General features: G+C 27.0%; 5 protein-coding genes and 1 long non-coding RNA gene across 6 annotated transcripts; 3 read left to right on the forward strand and 3 right to left on the reverse strand.

Moving 5' to 3' along the window:
* Positions 1–906: 906 nt before the first annotated feature.
* LOC123259421 (transcription factor TFIIIB component B'' homolog) lies at positions 907–4,423 on the forward strand. Its single transcript, XM_044719934.1, has 2 exons — positions 907–2,025; positions 2,908–4,423. The coding sequence occupies exons 1-2, from the start codon at positions 1,079–1,081 to the stop codon at positions 4,067–4,069; spliced, it is 2,109 nt and encodes a 702-aa protein (XP_044575869.1). The 5' UTR covers positions 907–1,078; the 3' UTR covers positions 4,070–4,423.
* A 177-nt stretch (positions 4,424–4,600) lies between these two features.
* Positions 4,601–5,540, reverse strand: LOC123259466. Its single transcript, XR_006508243.1, has 2 exons — positions 5,462–5,540; positions 4,601–4,786 (listed from the first exon to the last, which is right to left on the reverse strand). It is a non-coding gene; the product is annotated as an uncharacterized LOC123259466 (long non-coding RNA).
* On the forward strand, positions 5,459–6,445 carry LOC123259451 (pleckstrin homology domain-containing family J member 1-like). The gene is made up of 2 exons (XM_044719994.1): positions 5,459–5,673; positions 5,867–6,445. The coding sequence occupies exons 1-2, from the start codon at positions 5,583–5,585 to the stop codon at positions 6,343–6,345; spliced, it is 570 nt and encodes a 189-aa protein (XP_044575929.1). The 5' UTR covers positions 5,459–5,582; the 3' UTR covers positions 6,346–6,445.
* A 427-nt stretch (positions 6,446–6,872) lies between these two features.
* LOC123259418 (protein Aster-B-like) lies at positions 6,873–13,547 on the reverse strand. The gene is made up of 9 exons (XM_044719929.1): positions 13,297–13,547; positions 12,534–12,621; positions 12,098–12,401; positions 11,828–12,020; positions 10,828–11,108; positions 10,594–10,746; positions 10,382–10,526; positions 8,130–9,106; positions 6,873–7,014 (listed from the first exon to the last, which is right to left on the reverse strand). Exons 2-9 carry the CDS (start codon positions 12,578–12,580, stop codon positions 6,880–6,882), a joined length of 2,235 nt encoding a protein of 744 aa, XP_044575864.1. The 5' UTR covers positions 12,581–12,621; positions 13,297–13,547; the 3' UTR covers positions 6,873–6,879.
* Positions 13,548–17,126: 3,579 nt separating this feature from the next.
* LOC123259452 (succinate dehydrogenase [ubiquinone] cytochrome b small subunit, mitochondrial) lies at positions 17,127–19,448 on the forward strand. The gene is made up of 4 exons (XM_044719995.1): positions 17,127–17,285; positions 17,384–17,514; positions 17,593–17,780; positions 19,166–19,448. Exons 1-4 carry the CDS (start codon positions 17,234–17,236, stop codon positions 19,350–19,352), a joined length of 558 nt encoding a protein of 185 aa, XP_044575930.1. The 5' UTR covers positions 17,127–17,233; the 3' UTR covers positions 19,353–19,448.
* On the reverse strand, positions 19,435–21,965 carry LOC123259447 (lysM and putative peptidoglycan-binding domain-containing protein 2). Its single transcript, XM_044719989.1, has 3 exons — positions 21,518–21,965; positions 21,098–21,384; positions 19,435–19,845 (listed from the first exon to the last, which is right to left on the reverse strand). Exons 1-3 carry the CDS (start codon positions 21,692–21,694, stop codon positions 19,575–19,577), a joined length of 735 nt encoding a protein of 244 aa, XP_044575924.1. The 5' UTR covers positions 21,695–21,965; the 3' UTR covers positions 19,435–19,574.
* Positions 21,966–25,285: the final 3,320 nt, after the last annotated feature.

The raw sequence follows: 25,285 nt of genomic DNA on the forward strand, positions 1-25,285 counted from the left end.
TTGTAAAAATTTTTAAAAAATTATTTGTTTTATTAAAAAATTATAAAATAAAAAAAAAACTTCAAAAATTTAATTAAAAAAAATTTTTTAAATTGACAGCTGTCAGCTAACTTCAGTATCGATAAAAATTAAGTGAGCCGACATTTAAAAATTTTTATGTTTTTTATTTAAGAAAATCTTTTCATTTGTAAAAAACTTCAAAAACTGTAAGTGCAATTTTTTAAAAGTATTTTTTAGTTCTAATTTAATAAATTAAACAAAATCAAAAAATTAAAATTGTCGGCTAACTTTATTAATATAATTTTTAGAATTTTTTTATTGAAAAAATTATAACAAAAAAATTTCATTTGTAAAAAATTTATGACATTAAAATTAACAATTTTTTAATTTTTTTTTAACAAATAATAAATTTCTTCCAAAAAATAATTAAAAAAAAAATTGCATTTTTTATTTTTTAAAATTTCGACATGTCAATTTTTTTTTCTACTTTTTTTTTGCCATAATTTTTTTGTTGAAAAAATTTATCAATCATCTGCTAAATTAATTTTCATAAAAAATTTGAAAAACTACACGTGCAAGTTTAAAAAAATATTTTTTAACTCTAATTTAATGAAAAAGAAAAAATTAAAAACGTCAATGAAAATTAGTTTAGCAAATATTTAATAATTTTAAAAATTTAATAGCAAATAAATTATGGCAAAAAAAATTGACCTTTAGAAATTTAAAAAAATAAAAAATGCAATTTCTTAAAAATAATTTTTTTTATAAATAAAATTGAAAAATTGTTAAGTGACTGCTAACTTTAGCATCATAAACGTGTCATAAAACGTCAGCTAACTTCAGTATCGTCTAGGAATAACTTTTCAGCGACACCTAGCGTAAGATTTAAAAATCAGCTGAACAAAGAGCGTGAGGCAACTGTTTATTTTATTATTTCCATTGTTATAAAACATGATTGATGGTAAAACACGTGAAAGTCTGGATCTAGATAATGATAGTTGTAGTTTTATATTATTAATAGTAATAAAAAATAAACAATATAATTTTATACATTTATAGTAATATAAATATTTTAATTATGTTTCGCTCACGTGTGATTGTGACAGCCAATATTCAGAGCCGCAGGCCGCGTAATGTGGTTAAAGATCCAGACACAAGCGTTGGGAATACGTTGGAAAAAGAAGTAAACAAACAACCGGACAGTGTAAGTGATAAATTAATTAAATCCGAGGAAGCTATTCCCAATAATGACAGTGATAAAAAAATATCTGGTGAAACTGATAAAGAATCAGCCGAGAAAAGTGATACTGTCAATAATTTAGATAAAAAAATAGATTCTGATATTCCTGTACCTGTTAATGAAGCTGTGTCGGATGCTCCTGTTCCTGAATCAGCTGTTGAGCCTACCAACGGTGCTGTTACTGATGGCAATGTCACTACTGACGTTTCTGATGCAGAAGCCAGCTCCAGTGAGCAGAAAAAAACCATTTCTTCAACAGCGAAGACATTATTACCACGGTCATGTTTCATGAGACCCGTACCGAGGCTAGACGCTCGTCCTAGAGTGAGAAGAAACAGCGTTCAAGGAAGCGGCGCCAGTGCCAGTGAATCTGAAGATGACAGCCGCAGAATTATTTCTGTGCCGATCACCAATTCTAACAGAACTGCTCCAGAAAACTCGGACAATCAGGGTAGCCTCAGTATTAGTTTTAGTGCTAATAATAATAGTACCAGTGGTCCTAATAATAATAATAGTAGTAGTAATGTTAATTATAATAACAATAATAACAGTAATACTGATAATGAATCGTCGACTGCTGGGACCAAGAGTAATGTCAAGCAGAAAAAAAAGTTTGTTATTTCAGAGTCCACGAGAAAGCTGGCGGAAAAGAAGAGAAGTTTTCGGTTGGAGCACAAAGATGGCAAACCAGATCGCTCTAAATTGACAATGTATGATTTGATTCATTACAATCCTTCGACCAATCCGATGACGCAAATAGAAACTTCTAAGAAGCCAGTTTTTCGGTAATTTGTTTACTTTTTTTTTTAATCAACTTCTTTTTTTATAATGATACTGAAATTAATTAAAATTAACTTGGTAGATATTTAATAATTTTAAGAATTTTTGTAACAAATAAATTATGGCAAAAAAATTGACTTAGAAATTAAAAAAAATTTTATTTTTAAAATTAAAGAATGCAATTTTTTAAAAATAATTTTTTAGAACTAATTTTTTTGTTAAATAAAATAATAAAATAAGTAATTCTAGTTTTTGTGGACCAAAGATTTTTATTACATGAATTATAAATAACAATTTTACAGAAATTTTTTTTAAATTCTTAAAAAACTTTTCAAAAGATATTTTTAAGAATTTTTATATAAATAACAACTTTCTTAAAAGAATTAAAATTTTAATAACAAATTAGTTAAACAATGCATTAGTTAAATAAAATTAAAAAATCGTCAAGTGACTGCTAACTTCTTTGTCATCTAAAATTAAATAATGCTAAAGTTAGCTGACAACTGTAAATTTTTTAAAAAATTAATTACAATAAAAAAATGCTTCTAAAAATTTTTAATAATAATTTTTTTTAATTTTTACATGTGTAATTTTTTTATTAAATTTTTTTCACAGTAATTTTATTGCTATAAAATTCTAAACAAAATTTCTAACGTCTGCAAACTTTAGTGTCTTGAAATTAACAGATTTTTTAGAATTTTTAATAACTAAATTATTGTAAAATAAATTTCACATTTAGAAATTAATAATAATTAAAAGTACAAATTTTTTTTAAATATTTTAATTATTATAAAAATAAAAAAAATTGTCAGATGTCTGGTGATTTCAGTATCACGTTTTATATTATTAATAAAATGATTGACAAATAATTTATTTCTATATTTTAGATCTGGACTAAGTGAGGAAGAAATAATGAACGAAGATGCAGATGACCCTGAAGATCCTGATGAAGGTGGTATGCCAGCACCGCAGGTTAAAATCGGGCCTGACGGAGAGCTGATTCTAGACGAGCAGAGTCTTGTTATTGAAAGAACATCAGTAATTAAACAGCGCGAAGCATTAGCTCGAACCGATGCAGTTATTGACGACAACATCTACGGCAGCGGGTTCTACAAGCAGCGTGCAAGAATGAAAGAATGGCCAAAGTGGGAGACAATAAAATTTTACAAAGCTTTGAATGCTATTGGGACAGATTTTTCACTGATGAAATCTCTGTTTCCCAAGCGTACACGCAGTGACCTAAAACGCAAGTACAAAAAAGAGGAGAAGGCAAACGGAAGATTGGTATCGAAAGCTCTCAAGTCTGGCGTTAACTTTGATTTTGATCTGCTTAAAGAAGAGCTGGAGACTTTTGAACAGATGGAATCTAACAAAAAGCGCGTGGAAAAAAACGCACCAGCCAAAGAGAAGAAAGCAAAGCGTAGAATAGCTGTTACTAGTTTAGGTCTCGCCGCGTTGGACCACGAAGATGAAAAACTCAAGCAGGACCCGAACCAGATTAAGAAAAAACGATCCGCTAAACCTCCGAAGCCAGAGAAAGAGCAGCTACCAACCAAGAGAAAGAAGAAATTAAAACGCTTGAGATCGGTATCTGTTCACTCGGACGAAGATTCTGCAGACGCTGGCAGCGAAAGTGACACTGAAATCTACAGACCACGTCCAACTCGCTCTGGACGAGTTCCCAGACCTAAAAAATTCAGGATCAATTCTAAGCACATTCTGGATAATATTCTGGGTGATAAAACTCCCACAGAAGACGCAGACACGCTTGGTGCTGATTCAGCGCCTGGGTCTAAAATTCTTTCGCTGGAACGCGATGAAAATTCTACCACCGACATCGACAACATGGAACCCGGGTCTCTTGTTATTGTTTCTAAAGAATCAGCTGACGAGCCTGGGAAAACAGAGGTCCAAGTTTACATGGTTAAATCTACAAACGACGCTCAAAATAATTCAGGCTCGAAGCCTGATTTTGACACTGATATGATTTCGTCGGTGGTTACTAAAAATCTTATCGCTTCTCACCGAGATGATTTAGATATTGACTGAAAAATAGTCTATAAGTTTTTATCGATACAATTTTATTATTGATATGAAATTTTATTTTATATAAAATTAGATTAAGTTTTTATTTTATTATTTATATTAAGAATAAATAATTTATCAATTTTCTTTGCTAATTATTGATGAAACTGCCGCGTTTATTGTCCATATTGATAACTGCAACAAAAAATTTATTAATTATTAAAATTAGTAATAGTTATTGTTTTTTGTAAGTGATTGTTTAATTTTTAATAAAAAACTACCTCGATCCATAAAACGATCAGATATGCGTGATCCATAAATCCACCAAGCTCCGTAGATCATTATAATAATACAAACAAATGTACATATAAATAATTTGAGCAATAACAATTGGAAATTATCAAATGCTAGATAATTTATAAATAATTTTAAATAATCTAGTGCACTCATATAAGAAATTTCTTTGGTTTTAACAATATTTATCAACTCCGAAGAGAATCCAAATGTGTTGAGTGTCAGTGTCATTAGAGATGCTGACAGTTTTTTCACTATTTCAGTAAATGTGTCGATATAAAGTTCTGTACTTTCTAAAATAGTATTCATTGTTTATTTTTTTGTTCATTTATTTTGGTGAGATTTTTAAAATGTTATTTGGTTGGAGAAAGCGTAAAAGTAAAAGTAAACAACACTCAAGTCGTAGATCGTGGCACTGTTATGTAAACACTGGCGGATAACTTCAGACTTAAGAATTTATTATTATTATTATTATTTTAAGACACTGAAGTTAACTGACATGAGAAATTTTTTTATAACTTTATAAATAAAATCAATTTAACAGATATTTGATAATTTTGAAAATTTTTGGAACAAATAAATTATGACCAGAAAAAAATTATTAAAAAAATTGATATGTAGAAATTTAAAAAAGTTAAAAATGCAATTTTTTAAAAAATAATTTTTTTTTAAATAAAATATGACATTAAAGTTAGCAGTCGCTTGACAATTTTTTAATTTTTTTTAATAAATAAATTTACTCCGAAGATTAATTTCTAAAAAATTGGATTTTTTATTTTTCTAATTTTCTAAATGTCAATTTTTTTCTCATTATCTTTGACATAATTTATTTGTTAAAAAAATCCTTAAAATTATAAAATATCTGCTGAATTAATTTTTCATGAATAAAATTAAAATTTTCGATCGTAAAGCACTCTCTGATGCTTTGTATCATGAGTCGTACAAAATTGAAAGTGACGGCTAACTTTAATGTCATAATTTTATATCAATAAAATTATTATGAAAAAAATTTCACATGTGAAAATTAAAAAAAAATTATTAGTGGAAATTTTTTAAGTATTTTTTTTAATTGGAATTTATTTTTTATTAAAATTAAAAAAATTTATATTTTAAGTGACTCACCTGGTAAAAGGGCTCATGTTCCAATTACAATCGCTGCTAACTTCCGAGCGATGTCATCGATAGGATGTATCAATAATCAAATGTATAAAGTTATTTTAATAATTAAGTGGCGTAAAAAATCATGAAATACAATGAAAAAGAATTAATTGAAATAAGCCGAGGTATCGGTGAACTGGAAGGACGTTTAAATCACAAGCGTGCTCACAAATCAGGTTTGTTATTTATTTATTTATTTATTTTTTTAACTATTTGTTTATTATTAATATCAAATTTATAATAAAAGTCGTATTTTATAAATTACACTGTATCGAGTTATTTCTTTTTTTTAATTTTCTTCATACGTCACAATTATATATAGAATTAGTCATATTATATATAACCAACAATAATAATTGACATTTTCAGCATTCAAAGAGCGATGGTTTAAATTAAAAAGCAACTTGTTATTTTATTTCAACATCACTGATCTTGGCCAGATCGACGAAAAACAACCTGCTGGAATACTTGTCCTGGAGAACTACAATGTAAACACAGACTCAGTATCAGAAGGACCTTTTGCGTTCAGCATTGTGTTCAGAGACGAGTTGGACAAACGTCACATCCTGACTGGCAGGTCTGAAGACCAGGTAAATCAGTGGGTGGCCGCGCTGAAGCAGGCCAGCTACGAATACTGGAGATCGCAGTTAATAATGCTCCAGGAAAAACTCTGTCAGAAGACTGGTAAAGATCCACTGCTTATCTTTCCGCGAAACCGCGGTGTAATCAGAGATGAAGCCTGGAACTCAACGACCACTTTCAGATCTCACATTCGTTCGTTAACCGGGTCCACGTCCTCAATAACTTCAGCTATTAATAAAGAAACAAATCTCATCGAATTATTGTAGCTATATTTTGTAAAAATACGATATTTTATTTCTGATAATGATAATTAAGGTAAAAATAATTAATAACTGGATTATTGACAACCAAATATATTTATTAAAGAATTTGATAAACATTTTCTCTGTTTAAACTATTTAATTGTGCTTACTGAATATATATATATATAAATATATATATATATATATATATATATATATATATATATATATATATATATATATATATATATATATATAAATATCGGGTTGATGAAATGTAAAATTAACAACTATTTTCGTGACAATAAATCAGTTAATTATTTTTAAATAAAATAAATTCAACTTTTTCTAAGCTATTGCCAAAAAAGACAACCCCGGGAATTCATAATAATTTTGTTTTTTATACACGGAAAAAAATATATTCAAAATATACAATTAACGAGCAGCTATTGGAAGGAATATTTAACCTTTTTGGCTCAATATTTTATCTTTTTGATTACTTACATAATTACATAATTAAATTAATTAATAATTGTTCTTTTTTGTTTTTCTTTTAAATTACATATCTTCATTATGGCGTTGATCGTCTCTGTCGTTGTAAAACCCCTTTAAATTTGGTTTTAAAACAGAAAATACTTTTTCTGTTGACGTTGGATGCATACTCTTTTGCAATTCAATCAATGAATCCTCTGTCTGAAATCCAACCAAACATCAATTAATTTTTGACGAGATGACACATTTTTATTTATTATAAATCAACATTATTTCAAAACATCCTTAAAATAATAAAATATGGCATTAAAAAAAGTCAGTAATTTTTCAGTAATTCAGGTATTCTCTATCTATTTGAGTTATCTTAAAAGTCTCAAATAATCGTGTTGTAAAGGTTGTAAAATAAAACATTGCTATGTTCGAGATACAGAGGTAAAATTTAATTTTTCGAGTTATAGAGGAAAAATAGAGTTGCAGTCAACCTAAAAAAATTTTAAACTCCGCTACATTCAAAGTTTATAAAATACATTAGCTTAAATAGAATACCAGCCTCAAAACAATTTTATAAATTACTAGCAGTTCGCCCCGGCTTCGCACGGGTATTTAACAAAAATTTTCAAATTATTCCTAATATAAGATAGGCTATGTCACCCGAGGATAGTGTAGCTTTCCAACAGTGAAAGAATTTTTCAAATCGGTTCAGTAGTTTTGGAGCCTATTCAATGCAAACAAACAAACAAACAATCAAATCTTTCCTCTTTATAATATTACTATAGATAAAACACCGAGCTATCGAATATAGGTAAACATAAATCTTATATTTCTCAAGAGTTAAAATTAATTTTATTTCGAAAAAGGTTCGTTCTGACGTATATTCATCTGAATAATGATTCGGCCTGTTCATTTATTTTGGCGTAAAAATTTTAGTTGTTATGTTTTTTAATTTATTGAGACTTTGTAACTTTAAATGATTCTATTGATTTAGCTTTAGTTTTTTCTTTATTCAAGATTTTTTTTTTCGGAATTTTAAAATTTGTAAAATTAATTATTTTAAATTACATTTTATATTTACTTTCGAAGTTCTAGTAATTTATCAATTCGAAATGTTGTCAGCCTAACTAGTTGACTGCAACCCGTAAAATATATACAGAAGTAGCTTGTAGGGACTCACTAATTATTTCGACTTACAGAGGTTAAAAATTTCGAGCAACGAAGGTTGCTTGGAGGCTTGGAGGGAAGGGGATGAAACATTTCTTCAAGGTTCGACAACGAGGTTCTACTCTACTATTTTTCAGCCTATAAAAAAAAAAGTCTACCTGTCTAAGTAGTTGTGCAGCAGTATGTAAAACTCTTTGCCATTTCCGCATTTCAACATTATGCAAACTTTCCTGCTGCTGTAACAAATTAATCCAGTCCTCCTCGGACTTGGGAGTGCTCCGAAGAACATGGAGGTCCATCACAGTGTAAGCTGCAGCGTCTTCGAGTCCCCAGAGCTTGTAGTAAAGCAATCCATTAATGATCATCAAGCACAGAACAGCAATTAGCAGAATCCAGTTCATTAAATTAGTCGGGTCTTCCCGAGTTTTAGAAGCACTGCTAATAACATGTGGTGGGTCAGCAACTGCGGCTGAAAGCGTGGTAGGTAAATCAGGAGCATGAACTGGTAGCGAAGGACTAACACCTACTGCTCGTCTTCGTCTTCTGGCTTTTCTTTTGATGCCGCTACCACTGGCGGTGTCCTCACACTCAACACTCAGAGCTTTGGTCAAACTTCCGTAGTACTCTTCCATTCCAGCCCATGCGTTTTTCTCAATCAAACTCTTCATGACAGACCACACGTGCTTTTTAAATTTTATTACGGAGGAAATATTCAGGCTGGTTTCGTTTTCAGTAACCGCAACCATGCAAAAATGAGTAGACACGCTGAAGGAGTCGGCGTAGGGAATCCCCGCATTCGAGCTCTCGACATTTATGGAATAACGGTGACCTGGACGACTGCATGGAAGCATTATTTGCGTCTCTGTTACCTGAGATGTTCGCGGACCCACTGGCTGCGTTAGAGACACTGTCAAAGATACTGTTCGCATTTTTTGCCCTGTCTCCGGATCTTGCGTCCAAGCTGATTGGATCAAGTCCGTAGTTTTTCGAGCCGTGTGAAAGTCCAGGAAAAATTTAGAACTTGTAAATAATAGGGTGAATAATTGGTCGATATGAATTGGTAAAACTGCATTTGATATTTGACGGCCGTCGTGTGGTGCTGTACATACTGTCGTGCTTCTTATGCCTAGTCTCACTGAGAATAACAAATTTTAATGCTTCATTATTTTTTTTTAAATTTTGGTAATTATTTACAAGTCGGATCAATCTCACTTTGAGCCATAACTAGCGAAAAAAATTAACCTTTTCAAATTTTTTTTTTATTATGATTGTTTTTACGGCGCATTTATGATAAAAAATGTCGGGAAAGAAAAAAAATAAAGATTTATAATAAAAAAACTTCAGGTCTTGAGATATAATACGTAATAAGGATAAGGTAAAAAGACCATCAATAAATTCTAACACAATTATTCGTTATACGACATTTTTTTGTAATGATTATTGTTTTGACAGAATATTCGAGGTGATTTTTATTGCTTGTTTTTTTATTTAATTTATTTGTTATTAGTTGCTGATGTTTACTTATCAGTAATAGTATTGATTTTATATTAATTTATTTTTTAAATGATTGTATTATTTGTCTGTCAAACTAGATACCTGAGGATGTCGGAATAAAACCGACGAAACGTCGTATAACGAATAATTATGTTAGAATTTATTGATGGTCTTTTCACCTGATTCTTATTACGTAAAATTAAGATTTCAATCGCTTTTTTGCCTTCAAAAGTTGGAAAAAATTTTAGCTCTCATAGTTTTAGATAAAATTTATATTTTATCTTTTTTTTGATGTATTTTTTTTTTTTTTTGAAAAGTACATAAAAAAACAAGCAATTAAAAAAAAATTGAATATCACAATTTTCTAAAAAATTTATAAATTTTTTTGAAAATTTGTTAAAATTGTGATAATCAACTTTTTTTTTTTAATTATTAGCATTCATTTGTAGTATCGGCTATCCGGTTTTGGAAGGACTTGCCTCCTGAAATTATAAACGTTCTCAGTTTAGACTTTTAAAATTAAATTATTTGATTTTCTATTAAGTAATGAATAGTTAGAAATTAGTATGCTGGAAAATAATATAATAACGTGATGTACATAATAATATGATGTACATTTTTTTTTAAATGCAATCTTTTATATATTTTAGTAATTAGTAATACTCCAAAATTTACTGTACTTATTTGAACATTATCTATGCATATAAAATTTGCCATTCGGCTTAACGCCTTGGCATTAAAACTAAATAAATAAATATAATTATTCATTTTTTTATGAGTTAAAAAAAAAATATGTCAATAAAATCAAATAGAAATTTTGTTAAAAAAAATGAAAATTAAAATAATTGACCCCACTTGTAAATATTTACAAAAATTTTTGACTTTGGTTAAATTGCTCGTACGTAAATATACTCACGTGCTTGTTTTTCAGCCTCACTTTCAGTCGTATCACTCATATCGGTCGGGTCTAAATTAACATCTGGCTTAGAGTCAATTTTATCGACAGTTTCGGGAATGGGATCAACTCTTGATTGTACATTGTCAGCAGGTGCTGCTTCAGCCTATAAGACAATATTAATGTTAATATTAATTAATTATAAAAATAAATTTTATAAACAAATAAAATACCTCTGAAAAGGATTCGGTGGATAAACGCGACGGTAATTTCTCCTCCTCCGCTGCAGCTATAGGTGGAATGTAATCTTCGTCGTCGGAAGTTAATCCTAATTCTTCTCCATAGCATGCGTGGACAAGCGACCACATTTCAGCGGTACTCATTGGCTGTCAAGTGAATATCAGTAAGATAATAAAATTCGCCTTAATGATAATAAATAAATTTAATAAGTAATAATAATTGCTCACCTGGCCAATAAGCGCATTTTGCCATACGCGAAATAACATGAGGTAAGTTTTATCTCGAGCACCAAAAGTTGTTAAAAAAAATTTATCTTTACTGGTGCATATCGAGATAGCATTTGGTATTACAAGTGCTGTTTTTTCTTTGGTTATTGATTCAACGTCCTTCCAACGCAGAGAAACCAAGGTTTCCCACATAAAAATATTTGCATAAAAACAAACGTAATTTTGAGATACGTACAGTCGTCCGTGGACTAATATTTCCCGTTGTAAGGCACACGAATAATCTGAAAAATTTATCAGTTTATTCTAATGCAAAATTTTAAGAAGCTTTTGAAATTTGAAATATGGGTAATAGAATACGCATTACATATGCTGTTGAAATTTTAAATCAATTGACCATACCAGAAATGAGATAATTGTAATTAAAAATTACATTTTAGCACAGACAGAATGGGTGGAAAGTGAGAAAATTACAAATAATAATTATTGCTAAAAGATTTTAATATCGTTTCAAAAAATTGATACCTGTTAGAATAATATACTTAAAATAATCCAAAGAAATTTTGAAAATTTTTACCATGTAGTTTTTTATAAATTGTTAATAAACTGGATAGTTAAATAACCATTAGTAAAAGCGAACGAGATAACTCGTAAGGAAGGCAGCATTAGCGAGTGAAAAGGAAAGAAATAGCACAAATTATATGTCCCGAGTGAACTACCTTAAACAATATCTGCCTTAATTATGAAATTCGTAATTATTAAAAATTATTTTTATCAATTTGACCGATTTTTTAGACGAGAAAATATAATTACAATAAAAAAACTAAATGGATATTAATTTAGCGCATAGAAATATTTCAATGACTCAATATCAATCGAATGCATTTATTTTTAGTTCATAATTATTTTTCTCCATATAAAATCCTGATAATAAGTCCCGAGTGAACTACCTTAATAAAAAATTAAAAAATAAATAAACCTATTTTACAAAATTAATACAAACCTACTACCAATCTTTCGTCGTCAGGAACGTCTTTGAAAATTCTCTTAAAATCTTCAGAACGTGATTTATATGTTGGATAAAGAACATTGTACCATGATGATTTCTTTTTACTACGATCAGTCCTTCCTTCTTTGCGAATTTCGGTTGTACTGCGACCAGCTTCTGTTGAATCTGATGATCTATTTGCTGGTTCCTAATCCACACAAAAATAATATTAAGTATTTATTATAACAATGAATAAATAAATTAATAAAGTAAATAAAGTAATACCAATGACTGATCATCAGCCTTTGACCAATTATCATGTTCTTTAAGCGACAAATTAGACGCGGAAGAGCCGGATGTTTTCCAGTATTCTTTTCTGTTATGAATTTTCGGACTTGACTGAGGAGATGAATTTGGACTAAGCGGCCGATTACGTTCATTATCATTTTTACTAGACGTCGAATCATTTAATTCTTCACCAGAGTATTCATTTCCTGATTTATTGGGGTTCAGTGCTCCCAGAGATGACGAATTTATAGAACTTAGAACGTCGTGACTTGATAACAATAAATTTTCCACTGACTTATTCCTAAAGATAAACGAAACAATGGGTATTGAAAATAAATATTTTACATAAGTGTGACTAACAATAATACAACAATGTCCTTTTTATCAGAAAAAAAAATATTGATTATTGATTAAACCCAGCACAAATACTCACATATTTGAAATTGGATGATCATGAAGAGTTTCCTTTTCATAATACATTTTTTTTCTAACAGCAAAGAGCAGATCATACTTGGTGCTTTCTGTAAAATAATTTATCTGTTAATAAGATGAAAATTAATTTAGCCGATATTTATAATAATAAAGTTAGCCGACATTTTTGATTTTTTTATTTTGCTTAATTTATTAAATTATAACTAAAAAATATTTTTTAAAAATTGCACTAATAATTTTTTAAGTTTTTAACAACTGAAAATTTTTTTTTTCTAATAATTCTTTAATAGAAAAAATCCGATATTTAATAATTTATGACACTGAAGTTTACAGACATTAAAAATTTATTTATAATTTTATGGTGATTAAATTATTATAAAAAAAAAATTTAATTAAAAAATTCCACAAGTAAAAATTTTTAGAATTTTTTTATTATAAAAACTTTTAAAATTGACAGCTAACTTCATTGTTAAAATAATTTTAATGACAAATAAATTATTGTAAAAAAAATTGACTTGTAAAAATTTAAAAAAATAAAAAATGCAATTTTTTTTAAATAATTTCGAACAAATTTGTTTGTTAAAACAAATTAAAAAATGATCAAGTCACTGCTAACTTTAATGTCATGTTATCAAGTACTGGATTATCATTATTTATTCCTGACAAATAGCGTCTTGTTGGTAAATTAAACTCCAAAAAACTAGGATAGTATATAGTAATTATAGCTTATTTAAAATACACTTATGAAAGTAGGGCTTACATACCAAGCGATTAAACTTTAAGCACTTGTTTAAATACTTTAGTATAATAAATTCATAATTGTTACGGTAATACCGAGCCTGGTTATTAACAATCCATTGTTGAAACTCATTGCGATATTGACAATTACTCTTTTTGTGCTTATAAACGTTCAGCTTCAGGTGACGATTGGACAGTCCCTGACAAAAGTTTACCACCCAGCATTTCTGTTGGTACTCTAGATAGAAAAATTCCACCCACCAATCATCTGTGATGTTACATCAGTAATGTCCAATGATAAAATTATTGCTATTCAACTAACTTCATGTAAATCACAATAATACCTATTTCAATTATTAATTGAAGATTAAAAAATTATAAACTTCATTTATCATCAATCTTCATGTGTCACTACTGCATAATCATCTAAATCACTTTTCTTGAGCTACTCATATGGAAATTATATAATTTAAAAACATAAAAAATTATTATTCAACTATTATACAAAATTAATAAATTTTTTACTCACATTTTTTTTGACAGTAATTAAAAATAAACAATAAATTCGTTTATCTTTTATCAAAACAAAATTTATAAAGTTAAAAATTAATAATACTGAAGTTAGCTGTCAGCTGTCAATTTAAAAAATTTTTTTAACGAATCATTTACAATAAAAAAATGCTTCTAAAAATTTTCACTTGTAATTTTTATTAATTTTTACATGTGGAATTTTTTATGAAAATTAATTTACCAGATATTTAATAATTTTAATAATTTTAATAATAAATAAATTATTGCATAAAAAAAATAAGAAAAAAAATTGACCTATAAAAAATTTAATAAATTAAAAATGCAATTTTTTTTTAAATAATTTCTCAGAACAAATTTTTTTTGTTAAATAAAATTAAAAAATGGTCAAATGACAGATAACTTTAATATCATAATTTTTTAATTAAATTTTTTTTATAATAATTTAATTGCTATAAAGTTCTAAAAAAATTCCTTATGTCTGTCAACTTTATTGTCGCAAAAATTAATTATAATACTAAAGTTAGCCGACATTTTTAATTTTTTGATTATTTTTTGTTTATTAAATTAGAACTAAACAATATTTTTAAAAAATTGCACTTATAGTTTTTCGAGTTTTTTACAAATGAAAATTTTTTTTAATTTTTTTGTAATAATTTTTACAATAAAAAAAAAATTCTAAAAATTTTTAAATTTCAGCTAACTTAATTATTATAAATTAATTGTTTTTCATAACTTTATTTAAAATTTTTCAGTTAATTTTTTATTACTTATCACATCCTTGTTTATTTAATATTGAAAAAAATTTTTTAATAAGTAAATAAATAAATATTTTACCTATATCACCTCCAACAATGTTTTCTTTTAAATCCTTATTTAGTAAATATTTTTCATATTAATAAAGTTAGCCGACATTATTAATTTTTTGATTTTGTTTAATTTATTAAACTTTAAAATTAGAACTAATAAATATTTTTAAAAAATTGCACTTATAGTTTTTGAAGTATCTTACAAATAAAAAGATTTTAAAAAAATTTTTTTGAAACAATTTTTTTAATAAAAAAAATTTGTAGATGTCGGCTAATTTTATTTTCATATATTTTTCACCGTCTAGTTGGTAAAATTGTTTATTAACACTGACAACAGCCAATCAGCGCACATGTCACATCAGCAATATCCAATCAACTTTATGAACAGTGTTATGCTTCCATCTAGTGGATGTTATTTTTATTTATTGAAAACTTTACTTACTGTAGTTCTTTCGCCCGGGAGTATTAAAATACTCGGTTTCAGCGCGGGAAAGGAATCATTTTAAATATAAGAATTCTATTATTATTATTATTATGAGTTTTACTTGTATACCGTTTTCTGATTTTTACAAGGCTAATTGTCTCAGCTTCTCCGCATATAGTCTTTTTAAACTCTTTTATTATCAACATGTTCTCCGCTCTTTTTATAATCAACATGTTCTCCACTTTTTATTATCAACATGTTCTCCGCTTTTTATAATCAACATATCATTTCGCACATAATTCTATTCTCAATGCGGCTGTGGACCGACTTGTGCTTTCTGTACTGTATTTACCCTATTCCTCACCCCTTTCTATCGGTTGTTGGAATAGTGGCGATGGGGAAACCACAGAGAAAACCCATGCCAGTACAGTCGGCTACCGGAGCGATCTCCGACGGTTGGTGTTGGAACTATTCGAACAACCGTCGGGGCTCGAACCCTCGCCTCACGACATGATGCACGAACAAACTAACGGGATAATGACTTCCCTGATAGCCACAGTTTCAGACCAACCAAGTTGGTGTCAGATAGTTGCCACCAATTTAACGACAACTTGCGGTCAACTTCCGAATTTGTAACTGTTGGTGTCAAGTTGGCTACAAGTTTCTGAGAAAAACAAGACCAATCTACTGCCGCAATATGTCGCCAAATTTTGCCGACAACTTGGTGTCAACTTGGTGAACAACCGAGTTCATTTCCAAGACTTGCCGTCAACTTGGTGACAAGTTGCGGCAGTAAATCAACGGAAAGTTGCGACCAACTTGGCTATCAGGGTTAGTCCGCTCGGCCATCATGCCGCATAAAAGAATTCTATTTAGACGTTATTTAATTTTGATCAAAATTATTTAGTTGATTTCAATTTATTATTCAAGTTGACAAAATATTAAAAAGCTTCAAAATATAAAATTGAGGTTTACAATGACGTGATCTTAGCAATCTAAGCTCTCGGTGAGAAGTGTCGTTACATAGTTTTTCTCACCTCCGGGCGGAAAGCGTCAATTTTCCTCCCGCTGCGCTAAACGAAAATGCCGCTTTCCGCCTCCGTCGAGGAGAAAAATAGTATACACACCACGGGCAGTAAATAAGAAAGCCTCAGATCACATGTTTATTGACCTCGGCTTCGCCTCGGACAACAATTACATGTGATCTGAGACATTTCTTATTTTACTGCCCTAGATGTGTAATATACTATTTCCGAAGAGCTTCAAACTCCGTTCTTCTCCCACCATAACTCCCATACATATATCCGCTCTTGTATATATATAAGTACACATATTTCTACTACATATAAATGATTTTCACACACTAATATATAATATTTTCTATTATATTTACATATATTTATTTATAAATTATATATATTGCAGTGCATTAATATTCGTATTTTGCAAATTAGATTAAGCTTATTACTATTTCTATCAATCTATAATCTATTAAAACTATGAAATAGTTTAATTGTTAATGTAAGAGATAAATATCATTTAATAATATTATTTTATACAATCTTATTCTTTTAACATTAATTAATAATTATTTATAAGTTGGATACAGGATATAAATTTTTAATTTAATTTTTATATATTTCGTTGCAATATTATATTAAAGCGGGTTTAACAAAAATATGTTATTTAACGATCTTATTTTTTTGTTACATATTTGTTACGTTATTATTTAGCTGTTGAAACAAGGGATCATAGAATTTTTCTCACACGTGTCTTTTATGGCTTTTCCTCAGAATCTCAAGTACCTAAGGTTTCTCAGAACTCAACTACAATGTCCCTTTGTACTCGATAATAGCTTATATTTATTTGAAACAAAATATACTCTATATAATAAATATTCTACGATACAGAACCTAAACTTTCTAATTTGGATAGTGTTCACTATTTAAATTATGAATTAATAAAATAATTTAATATAATCTAAATTACATTTAAATTTTGTACTTGCTGGTAGCGTCACCTTCTGGATGCATCTAGAGGCATTACAACAGTAAAAAAAATCCGCGTAAAATCACACGTTTAATACCAACTCACCAAAATAAACTAGAATTTTTCTCTAGGACAATCCACCTGACAATTGATGGTTATATTTTACATAATAACCAATATTTAATATTAATTTCTACTGTAAATATTACTCTAATGGCTTATTTATCAAGGTGTCAAATTGGAAGGACTCTTCCAACTTTAGCGAGTAAGTTATTAACTCTTATTCCATTCATAATAATTGATCATTCTTTAAAAATGTATTTGAAGAATAACAAAAAACCTAAAAATAATTTTTTAATTTAGAATTAATCGGACCCAATCCCGTGATCGTCCAAAGAAATGTCGCTCCAGCTGCTGTCAGAGTTTATAGCTCGACATCTTTTACCAAGAATGTTGCTAGATTATCCTTACAAAGTATTAATCAATTAAAGAAAGTGAGTAGCTTTAACTACTGCTATTTAAATAATTTTTTTTTATCTTGAAAATTGAATTAATTGCGATATTTTAATTAGTCTCCAGGTACTGTAAGTGCTTTTGCTAGTCAGATACGTTCATCAAGCACTCATGATCACGTTCGTTTGTGGCAATTAGAGAGAGTAGCTTCAGCAGCATTTATTGTTTTGTTCCCAGCTTGTTTTATGCTACAGAATGCCTTTGTTGATGTTCTCTTTTCGACTTTACTTGTGATACACACCCACTGGTACGTAGTTTAGTTATTTATTTTAAACTAGCAGCCTTGCAGTCACTATGTGACTGCCGTGACTTGTGAACTATAAAAAATTATAATTTTGCTTTATTAAATAATGACTTTTGTTAAATTGCACTGTACTTTCTTGAATATTGACATTTTTAAAGATATAAGCTCATCCCGATGATACACTCATCAGGAGCTTTCATTTGAGTACTCACATCAATTTTTCATATATTTATATATATTATATATATGTATAAATGAAAAATATATCAAAAATGCATGTGGGTACTCAAATGAAAGGTCTCGATGAGTGTAATGTCGGGGTGAGCTCTTAATAAGAAGCTCTTGATAAGAGTAACATCAGAATGAGCTTATATCTTTAAAAATGTCAATAGTTCACAAGATATTTTTAAAATGCCCTGTACTTTCTTAACTATTGACATTTTTAAAGATATAAGCTCATTTTGATGTTACACTCATCAATAGCTTTCATTTGAGTACCCACAGGCATTTTGATATATTTTTCATATATACATATATATAATATATATAAATATATGAAAAATTGATGTGGGTACTCAAGTGAAAGCTCTTGATGAGTGTAACATCGAGATGAGCTTATATCTTTAAAAATGTCAATAGTTTACAAGATATTTGTTAAAATGCCCTGTACTTTCTTAACTATTGACGTTTTTAAAGATATAAACTCATCCCGACGTTACACTCATCAAGAGCTTTCATTTGAGTACCCACATGCATTTTCATATATTTTTCATATATACATATATATAATATATATAAATATATGAAAAATTGATGTGGGTACTCAAGTGAAAGCTCTTGATGAGTGTAACATCGAGATGAGCTTATATCTTTAAAAATGTCAATAGTTTACAAGATATTTGTTAAAATGCCCTGTACTTTCTTAACTATTGACGTTTTTAAAAATATAAACTCATCCCGACGTTACACTCATCAAGAGCTTTCATTTGAGTACCTACATGCATTTTCATATATTTTTCATATATACATATATATAATATATATAAATATATGAAAAATTGATGTGGGTACTCAAATGAAAGCTCTTGATGAGTGTAACATCGAGATGAGCTTATATCTTTAAAAATGTTAATATTTCACAAGATACAAGGTAATTTCTTAATTATGTATCTAGAGATGAAGCATTTTCGAATGCAGCCTAAATACTTATCATATTCAAGTTATAACCTTTGTAATGACACTAAATTTCATTTTAAAAAACCGATTTTATCATATGACTATCCTGGAAATAAAATTTTTCTAATTCTCTTAATAAAATAAATCATCAATCAAAAACTTAAAAGAAAATTTTGATCAATTTAATTACTCCAAAATTTTAATTTAAACAGGGGCTTGGAAGCATTAATTATTGATTACGCGCGTCCAGCAGTTGTTGGTCCAGTTTTACCAAAAATACTGATGGGTCTGTTGTACGCTCTCTCTGTGGCGACATTGGCTGGCCTTGGAGCTCTAATTTACAACGGACCAGGCGTCAGTGGATCCGTGAAGAAAATCTGGGAGATGGGAAATAAGTAAAATAATTAAAAACTAGAATATTAAATCAAAAAAACTGAAATGTTAAAATTATTTGTTGTTAATTTAGATGAGAAATAAAATATTGTCATGGTAATACTCTGTCTATTTGTCGCGTTTCTTATATAATATAAATTTAACATATACATATTTTACAATATAGCTTTCTTTAAATATTAATATTAATGTTAATAGTTGTTCGTTATTGTAGTTTGTTAATAATTGCTACAATTGAAATATTTCGTCTTGTTGCTGCTGCAATTTTTGCAGCGAGCTTTTTAATTTTTTTCCTTGAGTCATCACCACGGCTGAAGGCAAGTCGTGAACGTTGTCTTCTGACGATGACCTGACAGGCCCTGCTGCTGATGAGAGGTGAGAAGATGAAGATGACGCTGTTGAAAATGAAGAACGCAGTGGTGAAGGCTGAGGGTGCGAATGACGTAAACGACTTCCTGTTCTTCTTTGTACAAATAATAATTCTTCTTCTGGACTAAATCTGTAAATTCAATAAATCATAATTTTATTTTATGATAACATTGATTAACAGTTATCAGTGTTTATATTGTATCATTTATCAGATATCATTTTATCAAAGATATTTGTTAGTCAAAATAAAAAAAATTATCTCAAAATTTTACAAATAAAATATTTTCCTAGTACCTTAAATATATTTATTAATTTTAAAAATTTCTTTTTTATTTTTTAGTATTGGAATTATCTAGAACAAAGTTTAAAGTACGTCGTTGATAAAAATCATGGGAAAAAAAAATTCTAAAATAAAGTTCGATAAGAAGATTATAAATAACTTAAATTGAAGTAAACAAATAATTTAAATATTATTTATTATGACATTAAAGTTAGCTGTTACTTGATCAATTTTTTATTTTATTCAACAATTAAATTAATTCTAAAAAAATTACATTTTTAATTTTTTAAATTAAATTAAAATTTTTTTTCCGTAAATTTCTATTTAAATCACTAATAAATACTAGTAAAGTGTAAAAAATATATATATTAAGATATTTAAAATTAAAACCATGCTACGCTTTCTAAATGTACTAATTTTTTTATTTACTCAAGCTATACTTCAAATTTTAATTATATTATTTATAGATTATACAAAATTTTTATACTTAAGCTATACTTCTAATTTTAATTATATTACTTATGTGAAACAAAATTCTATGTATTAACTTCTTGCTATTGGGCTTTATGCCTTGGCATTTAAATTCAATAAAAAAAAAAAAAAAAAAAAAATATTTATTTGTTAACAAAAGTTCTAAAAGTCATGAAATATCTGCTAAATTAATTTTCATTTATTTATGATAAGGTAAAAGCCCCAATAGATGATCACGTACCAGTATATGATCACTCCATGTATCTGTGTATCTATATTAACAAATATAGGTATACAAATACATGGAGTGATCATATACTGGTACATGATGACCAACTATCGGGGCTTTTACCTTACTAAAATTTGTAGATATTAAAAAAAAAATTTTTTTTTTTAAATTAAAAATTTAAATAATTAAATTAATAAATAATTAAATTATTCATTAATTTACTAATAATTAAATAATTAAAATAAAATAATTAATTTAAATAATTAGAAATAAAAAAATATTTAAATAAAATTTTTTTGTAGTAATTTTTTCGATGAAAAAAAAAATCTTAAAATTTTCAGATAATTTTATTTTAATGTATTATTTAAAATTTAAATTTTAGAATTAAAAAAAAATACTTACGCACTATTACCCTGGGTTTTTTGTATATCTTTCTTAACATTAGCAATCGAGGAATCCATTCTAGCTAAAAAATTATTGATTGAGCTGTCTTCGTCCGAAGACAGCGTATTAGCACTTGGGTCTTGACAATTGTCACTTTCATTGGATTCAGCGATTCCATCATTATTAATGTAGGACGATGACGTCGACGCTGAATTTTTTTGTACAGGAACAGGAACTAATAAATATTCACGTAAAAATAAACTATCAGATGCCCATAACCTATTTATCCTCCTAATTTGTTCAGTCTGTAAGATAAATAAAATAATAAATTAGCCGATAATTAAATAATCAACACAAGTGTCACGTGCTTGTGCTTGACACCAATAAAAGTATAATTATAATAATAAATATTTGAGAAAGTAGTAAAGTATAACGTACCGTAGTTCCATATTTTAGTGCAATACCTGGAAGTGTATCCGTCTTGCAAATAATATGTTTTACTAAATTGTCATTACGTACAACATGCTTGGATGTACTCCCGTATTTTTTTAAATTTCTGCTGTTATCACGTATAGACCTACGTTCTTCCATTTCTCTGTACATACTTTGGTCCATTTTTGACGTTTTGAATATATGATTTATTTTATTATATTTTATTATATATCTATATTACTATATTTTAACTGTATATATAACTTATCTAATTACATTAACACAATGTATGTTATTATTTAATACTAAACTCACTTAGCGTAACAACTAAATTTATTATTTTGACATTCAAGGCTAACAAACGGGACATTTTTACTCTTGCCTTGCCTTGTGTCTCTGATAATAACTTATAACTTGCATGTGATCCACAGACTAGATTAAAATTTACAATGGATTAAATGTTATTGTCTGTTTTAAACGCACTGTAAACTCGACGGACCAATCGTCACTCTAGATTTCACTTACTGCCAACTTCATATACTTCATGCCAGTTGAAATTATTTTGTATCAGGCTGTACTACCCGGGAAAAAAATTATCACATTGAAAAATTATTCAATACATTCTTCTTGCATTAGACAATTATTGAATATTACTCAATTATCACTTTTTATAAATATTCATTTAAAATATTTTCAAAATTTTTTTAACTAAGGTAAGAAATTTTTTAAAATAATTAAATTACATTTAGAAATATTCTTATTTAATTGTCAATAATTTGTTTAAACAAAAAAATTAATTATTTATTTCTTCTTTGTTAAAATATTTATAACCAAGGTAAAAAATTTTTTTAAATAATTAAATTACATTTAAAAATATTCTTATTTAATTATCAATAATTTAATAATTTTTTTAAACAAAAAAATTAATTATTTATTAATTCTTTGTTAAAATATTAAAAAAAAAAATTTTTATAATAAATTAATGGGTAAAAATTAAATATTGAAAGAAGAAAATATTCTTATTTAATTATCAACAATTGCATAATTTATTTAAACAAAAAAATAAATTATCTATTTCTTCTTTGTTAAAATATTTTTAACCAAGGTAAGAAATTTTTTTAAATGCTTATTAAATTATGACACTGAAGTTAAAAGACATTAACAATTTTTTTAGAATTTTATATCAATTAAATTATTATAAAAAAAATCTAATCTAAAAATTCCACATGTGAAAATTTTTAAAAGAATTTTTCTATTGTAATTGATTTATTAAAAAAAATTTTAAAATTAACAGCTGACGGCTTCAGTATTATATTAAATTACACATAAAAATATTCTTATTTAATTATAAATAATTGCATAATTTATTAAAACAAAAAAATTAATTATTTCTTCTTTGTTAAAATATTAAAAAAAAAATTTTTTTGTAATAAATTAATAGGTAAAAATTAAATATTAAAAGAAGAAAAGGTAATTGTGATAAATATTAAATGAACTAAGATAATAAATAGTCTTTTATAAAAATAATATATTTCAACAAGAAATTGTACACAAAAAATATTACACGATTGATTTTTAATGCATTTTTTGATGATGCACTCGATACAATTCCGCTCATATCATCATCATAATAATATTATTATTGATCGTTTATATTTCTCACATGTACATACAAGTGTGTGTGTCTGTGTGTGTGTGTTGTCCTGAATCAATTTTATATTTTATTAAATATATCAAACGAGCGGTACAATGAAGGCGATTTTCCTAACGATTCGTTTGTTATTTTGTCATTTAATAATAACAGTAATAATTACCACCATTACAATTAAAATTATCATTATCATTATTATTAATATGTCGTTCGTTTTTAAATTTAATTACAATTTTTCGGAAATTGTTCAAGCAACTAAACAAAAAACAATAAACTTCCTTTTTTATAAACAATTATTGCTCGCCCGAATATTTTTTTTTATTATTACAATTATTATTATTATTTGAAATATTTGTTATCGATAAATAAATGCGTGCTGATTTCAATGCGATAAGGCCACTTTTCTAGATGATATTACGTTTTTTGTGGTAAAGTGTATTGTTTTATTTTTCTTTTCTTCAATTTTATTACTTCCCTTTTTTAACGTACTTATTCGTAGTTATATTATTAAATATATAAAGATTAAAATTATTGTTGGTACAAAATGAATACATGATTAAAATTAATTAACTACTTATTATGGCAATAACTTGAAACTTTATGAAATTTATGATAAACAAATTTTAAGGACGAGTGATATTAATTGCACACGAGGTCTAAACCCACAGACTTCATGTGTGTTTTTAAAAAGTCAATCGTGTGCATATTTATTATATATCTTGTGTAATAATAATAATAATAATTATAATAATAATGACAATAACAAGAATAATGATAATGATATTAACTAGTTATAAAAAATGCAATTGAATTGAAAATAGAAGTCTATGGGAATGCGACCAATCATTTCTGTACATGTCTTATTAATTATGGTTCATTTCATTTAATTTAAATTGCTTTTATGGTATTATCCTAATCCACTTCTACTTAACTAACAATTAGTTTGATTTTTCTTTATTAAAGATACCTTAAAATTAATTACTCAACACTCACACCATATACTGATTAATCAGTATCAAATTCCACACATTTATACATTCGTCATTTAAACAATACAATCGTAATTAAATCAACTTGTCAATTAATTAATTTAGTCGTTCAATTACGCAAACTTAAAAAGATCTAGTAAATATATATACTTAAATTATACCAGTATTTTTTTTTTACTCCGATATGTGCTGAACAACTGGAGATCACATAATTTATTTACAAACTGTCGATTATTTAGTTATATAATTAATTATTGAACAAAAATTTAATAACGACTGGGAGATCAACATTATTGGTATTATCTGTTAATTACACAAAATTTTTATATACTTTTACTATGCAGATTTGCAGTTCAAGTTTTTTTGGTGATTAAAAAAAAAATAAAAAAAAATAACATCTTTCGTAGATAAATTTACTTAAATATTTAGTTCTCGAATTTTGATTAAATTGTTTCTTCAATTTAGTTTTGATTGATAAATTTATAAAAATAAAAAATTATCGATGGATTAAAATTTTGTTCGGGTGTAAATAAAATTTTAAAATAATTTATAAAAAAAAACCAAAAATACTTAAAACTACAATTGTACAATTATAAAAATTACAATGAGCATTATTACAATAAGATTGTCGAATTTAATAATTGAAATCGTCAAAAATCAATGAAAATAACGATTAACATGAGTCCTAAAAAAAATTTTAAATAAAATTAATTTTTTTACAATAAAAACTATCAAAACTTTAAATTAAGAGACTCCTACTTATCACATATTTTATTGTATTTATTAAATTTTTTTTACTTTTTTTTTTTTTAATAATAATAAAAATGAGCAAAAAAATTTATCAACGAAAATTAAACGCAAATAGTACCTATTGTTATATTACAAAGGTTGAAATAAAATTGATTAAATTTATAAATTATCACAACTCATTCGCACCTGACGATTTTAAAAACTTATTCAATAAAAAAAAGAAAATAATAATAATAATAGTTATAAATGATAAACATTAATAATAACGGTCATGTCAGTTATAAAACGAGGTAGAAACGATTAAATTTAATATGTTAGCTATATTTATATAAATATATAATATAAAATCGTCGTTTACTCATTTCAGCTCGTTATCTTACCCAC

The sequence above is a fragment of the Cotesia glomerata genome, linkage group LG2, assembly GCF_020080835.1.
Source record: "Cotesia glomerata isolate CgM1 linkage group LG2, MPM_Cglom_v2.3, whole genome shotgun sequence".
Taxonomy (NCBI): Eukaryota; Metazoa; Arthropoda; class Insecta; order Hymenoptera; family Braconidae; genus Cotesia; species Cotesia glomerata.

Bases quoted from the DNA above. Each gene is read 5' to 3' on its own strand.
- LOC123259421 (XM_044719934.1), top strand. From the start codon at position 1,079: ATGTTTCGCTCACGTGTGATTGTGACAGCCAATATTCAGAGCCGCAGG. The intron at 2,026-2,907 runs GTAATTTGTTTA...TCTATATTTTAG, and splicing joins TCTAAGAAGCCAGTTTTTCG to ATCTGGACTAAGTGAGGAAG.
- LOC123259451 (XM_044719994.1), top strand. From the start codon at position 5,583: ATGAAATACAATGAAAAAGAATTAATTGAAATAAGCCGAGGTATCGGT. The intron at 5,674-5,866 runs GTTTGTTATTTA...TGACATTTTCAG, and splicing joins CAAGCGTGCTCACAAATCAG to CATTCAAAGAGCGATGGTTT.
- LOC123259418 (XM_044719929.1), bottom strand. From the start codon at position 12,580: ATGTATTATGAAAAGGAAACTCTTCATGATCATCCAATTTCAAATAT. The intron at 12,021-12,097 runs GTATTACTTTAT...TGTGTGGATTAG, and splicing joins AGGCTGATGATCAGTCATTG to GAACCAGCAAATAGATCATC. The intron at 11,109-11,827 runs GTTTGTATTAAT...TAAATTTTTCAG, and splicing joins CGACGAAAGATTGGTAGTAG to ATTATTCGTGTGCCTTACAA.
- LOC123259452 (XM_044719995.1), top strand. From the start codon at position 17,234: ATGGCTTATTTATCAAGGTGTCAAATTGGAAGGACTCTTCCAACTTTA. The intron at 17,515-17,592 runs GTGAGTAGCTTT...TATTTTAATTAG, and splicing joins GTATTAATCAATTAAAGAAA to TCTCCAGGTACTGTAAGTGC. The intron at 17,781-19,165 runs GTACGTAGTTTA...TAATTTAAACAG, and splicing joins CTTGTGATACACACCCACTG to GGGCTTGGAAGCATTAATTA.
- LOC123259447 (XM_044719989.1), bottom strand. From the start codon at position 21,694: ATGGACCAAAGTATGTACAGAGAAATGGAAGAACGTAGGTCTATACGT. The intron at 21,385-21,517 runs GTACGTTATACT...TTTATCTTACAG, and splicing joins CACTAAAATATGGAACTACG to ACTGAACAAATTAGGAGGAT. The intron at 19,846-21,097 runs GTAAGTATTTTT...TTGAATTTACAG, and splicing joins AAAACCCAGGGTAATAGTGC to ATTTAGTCCAGAAGAAGAAT.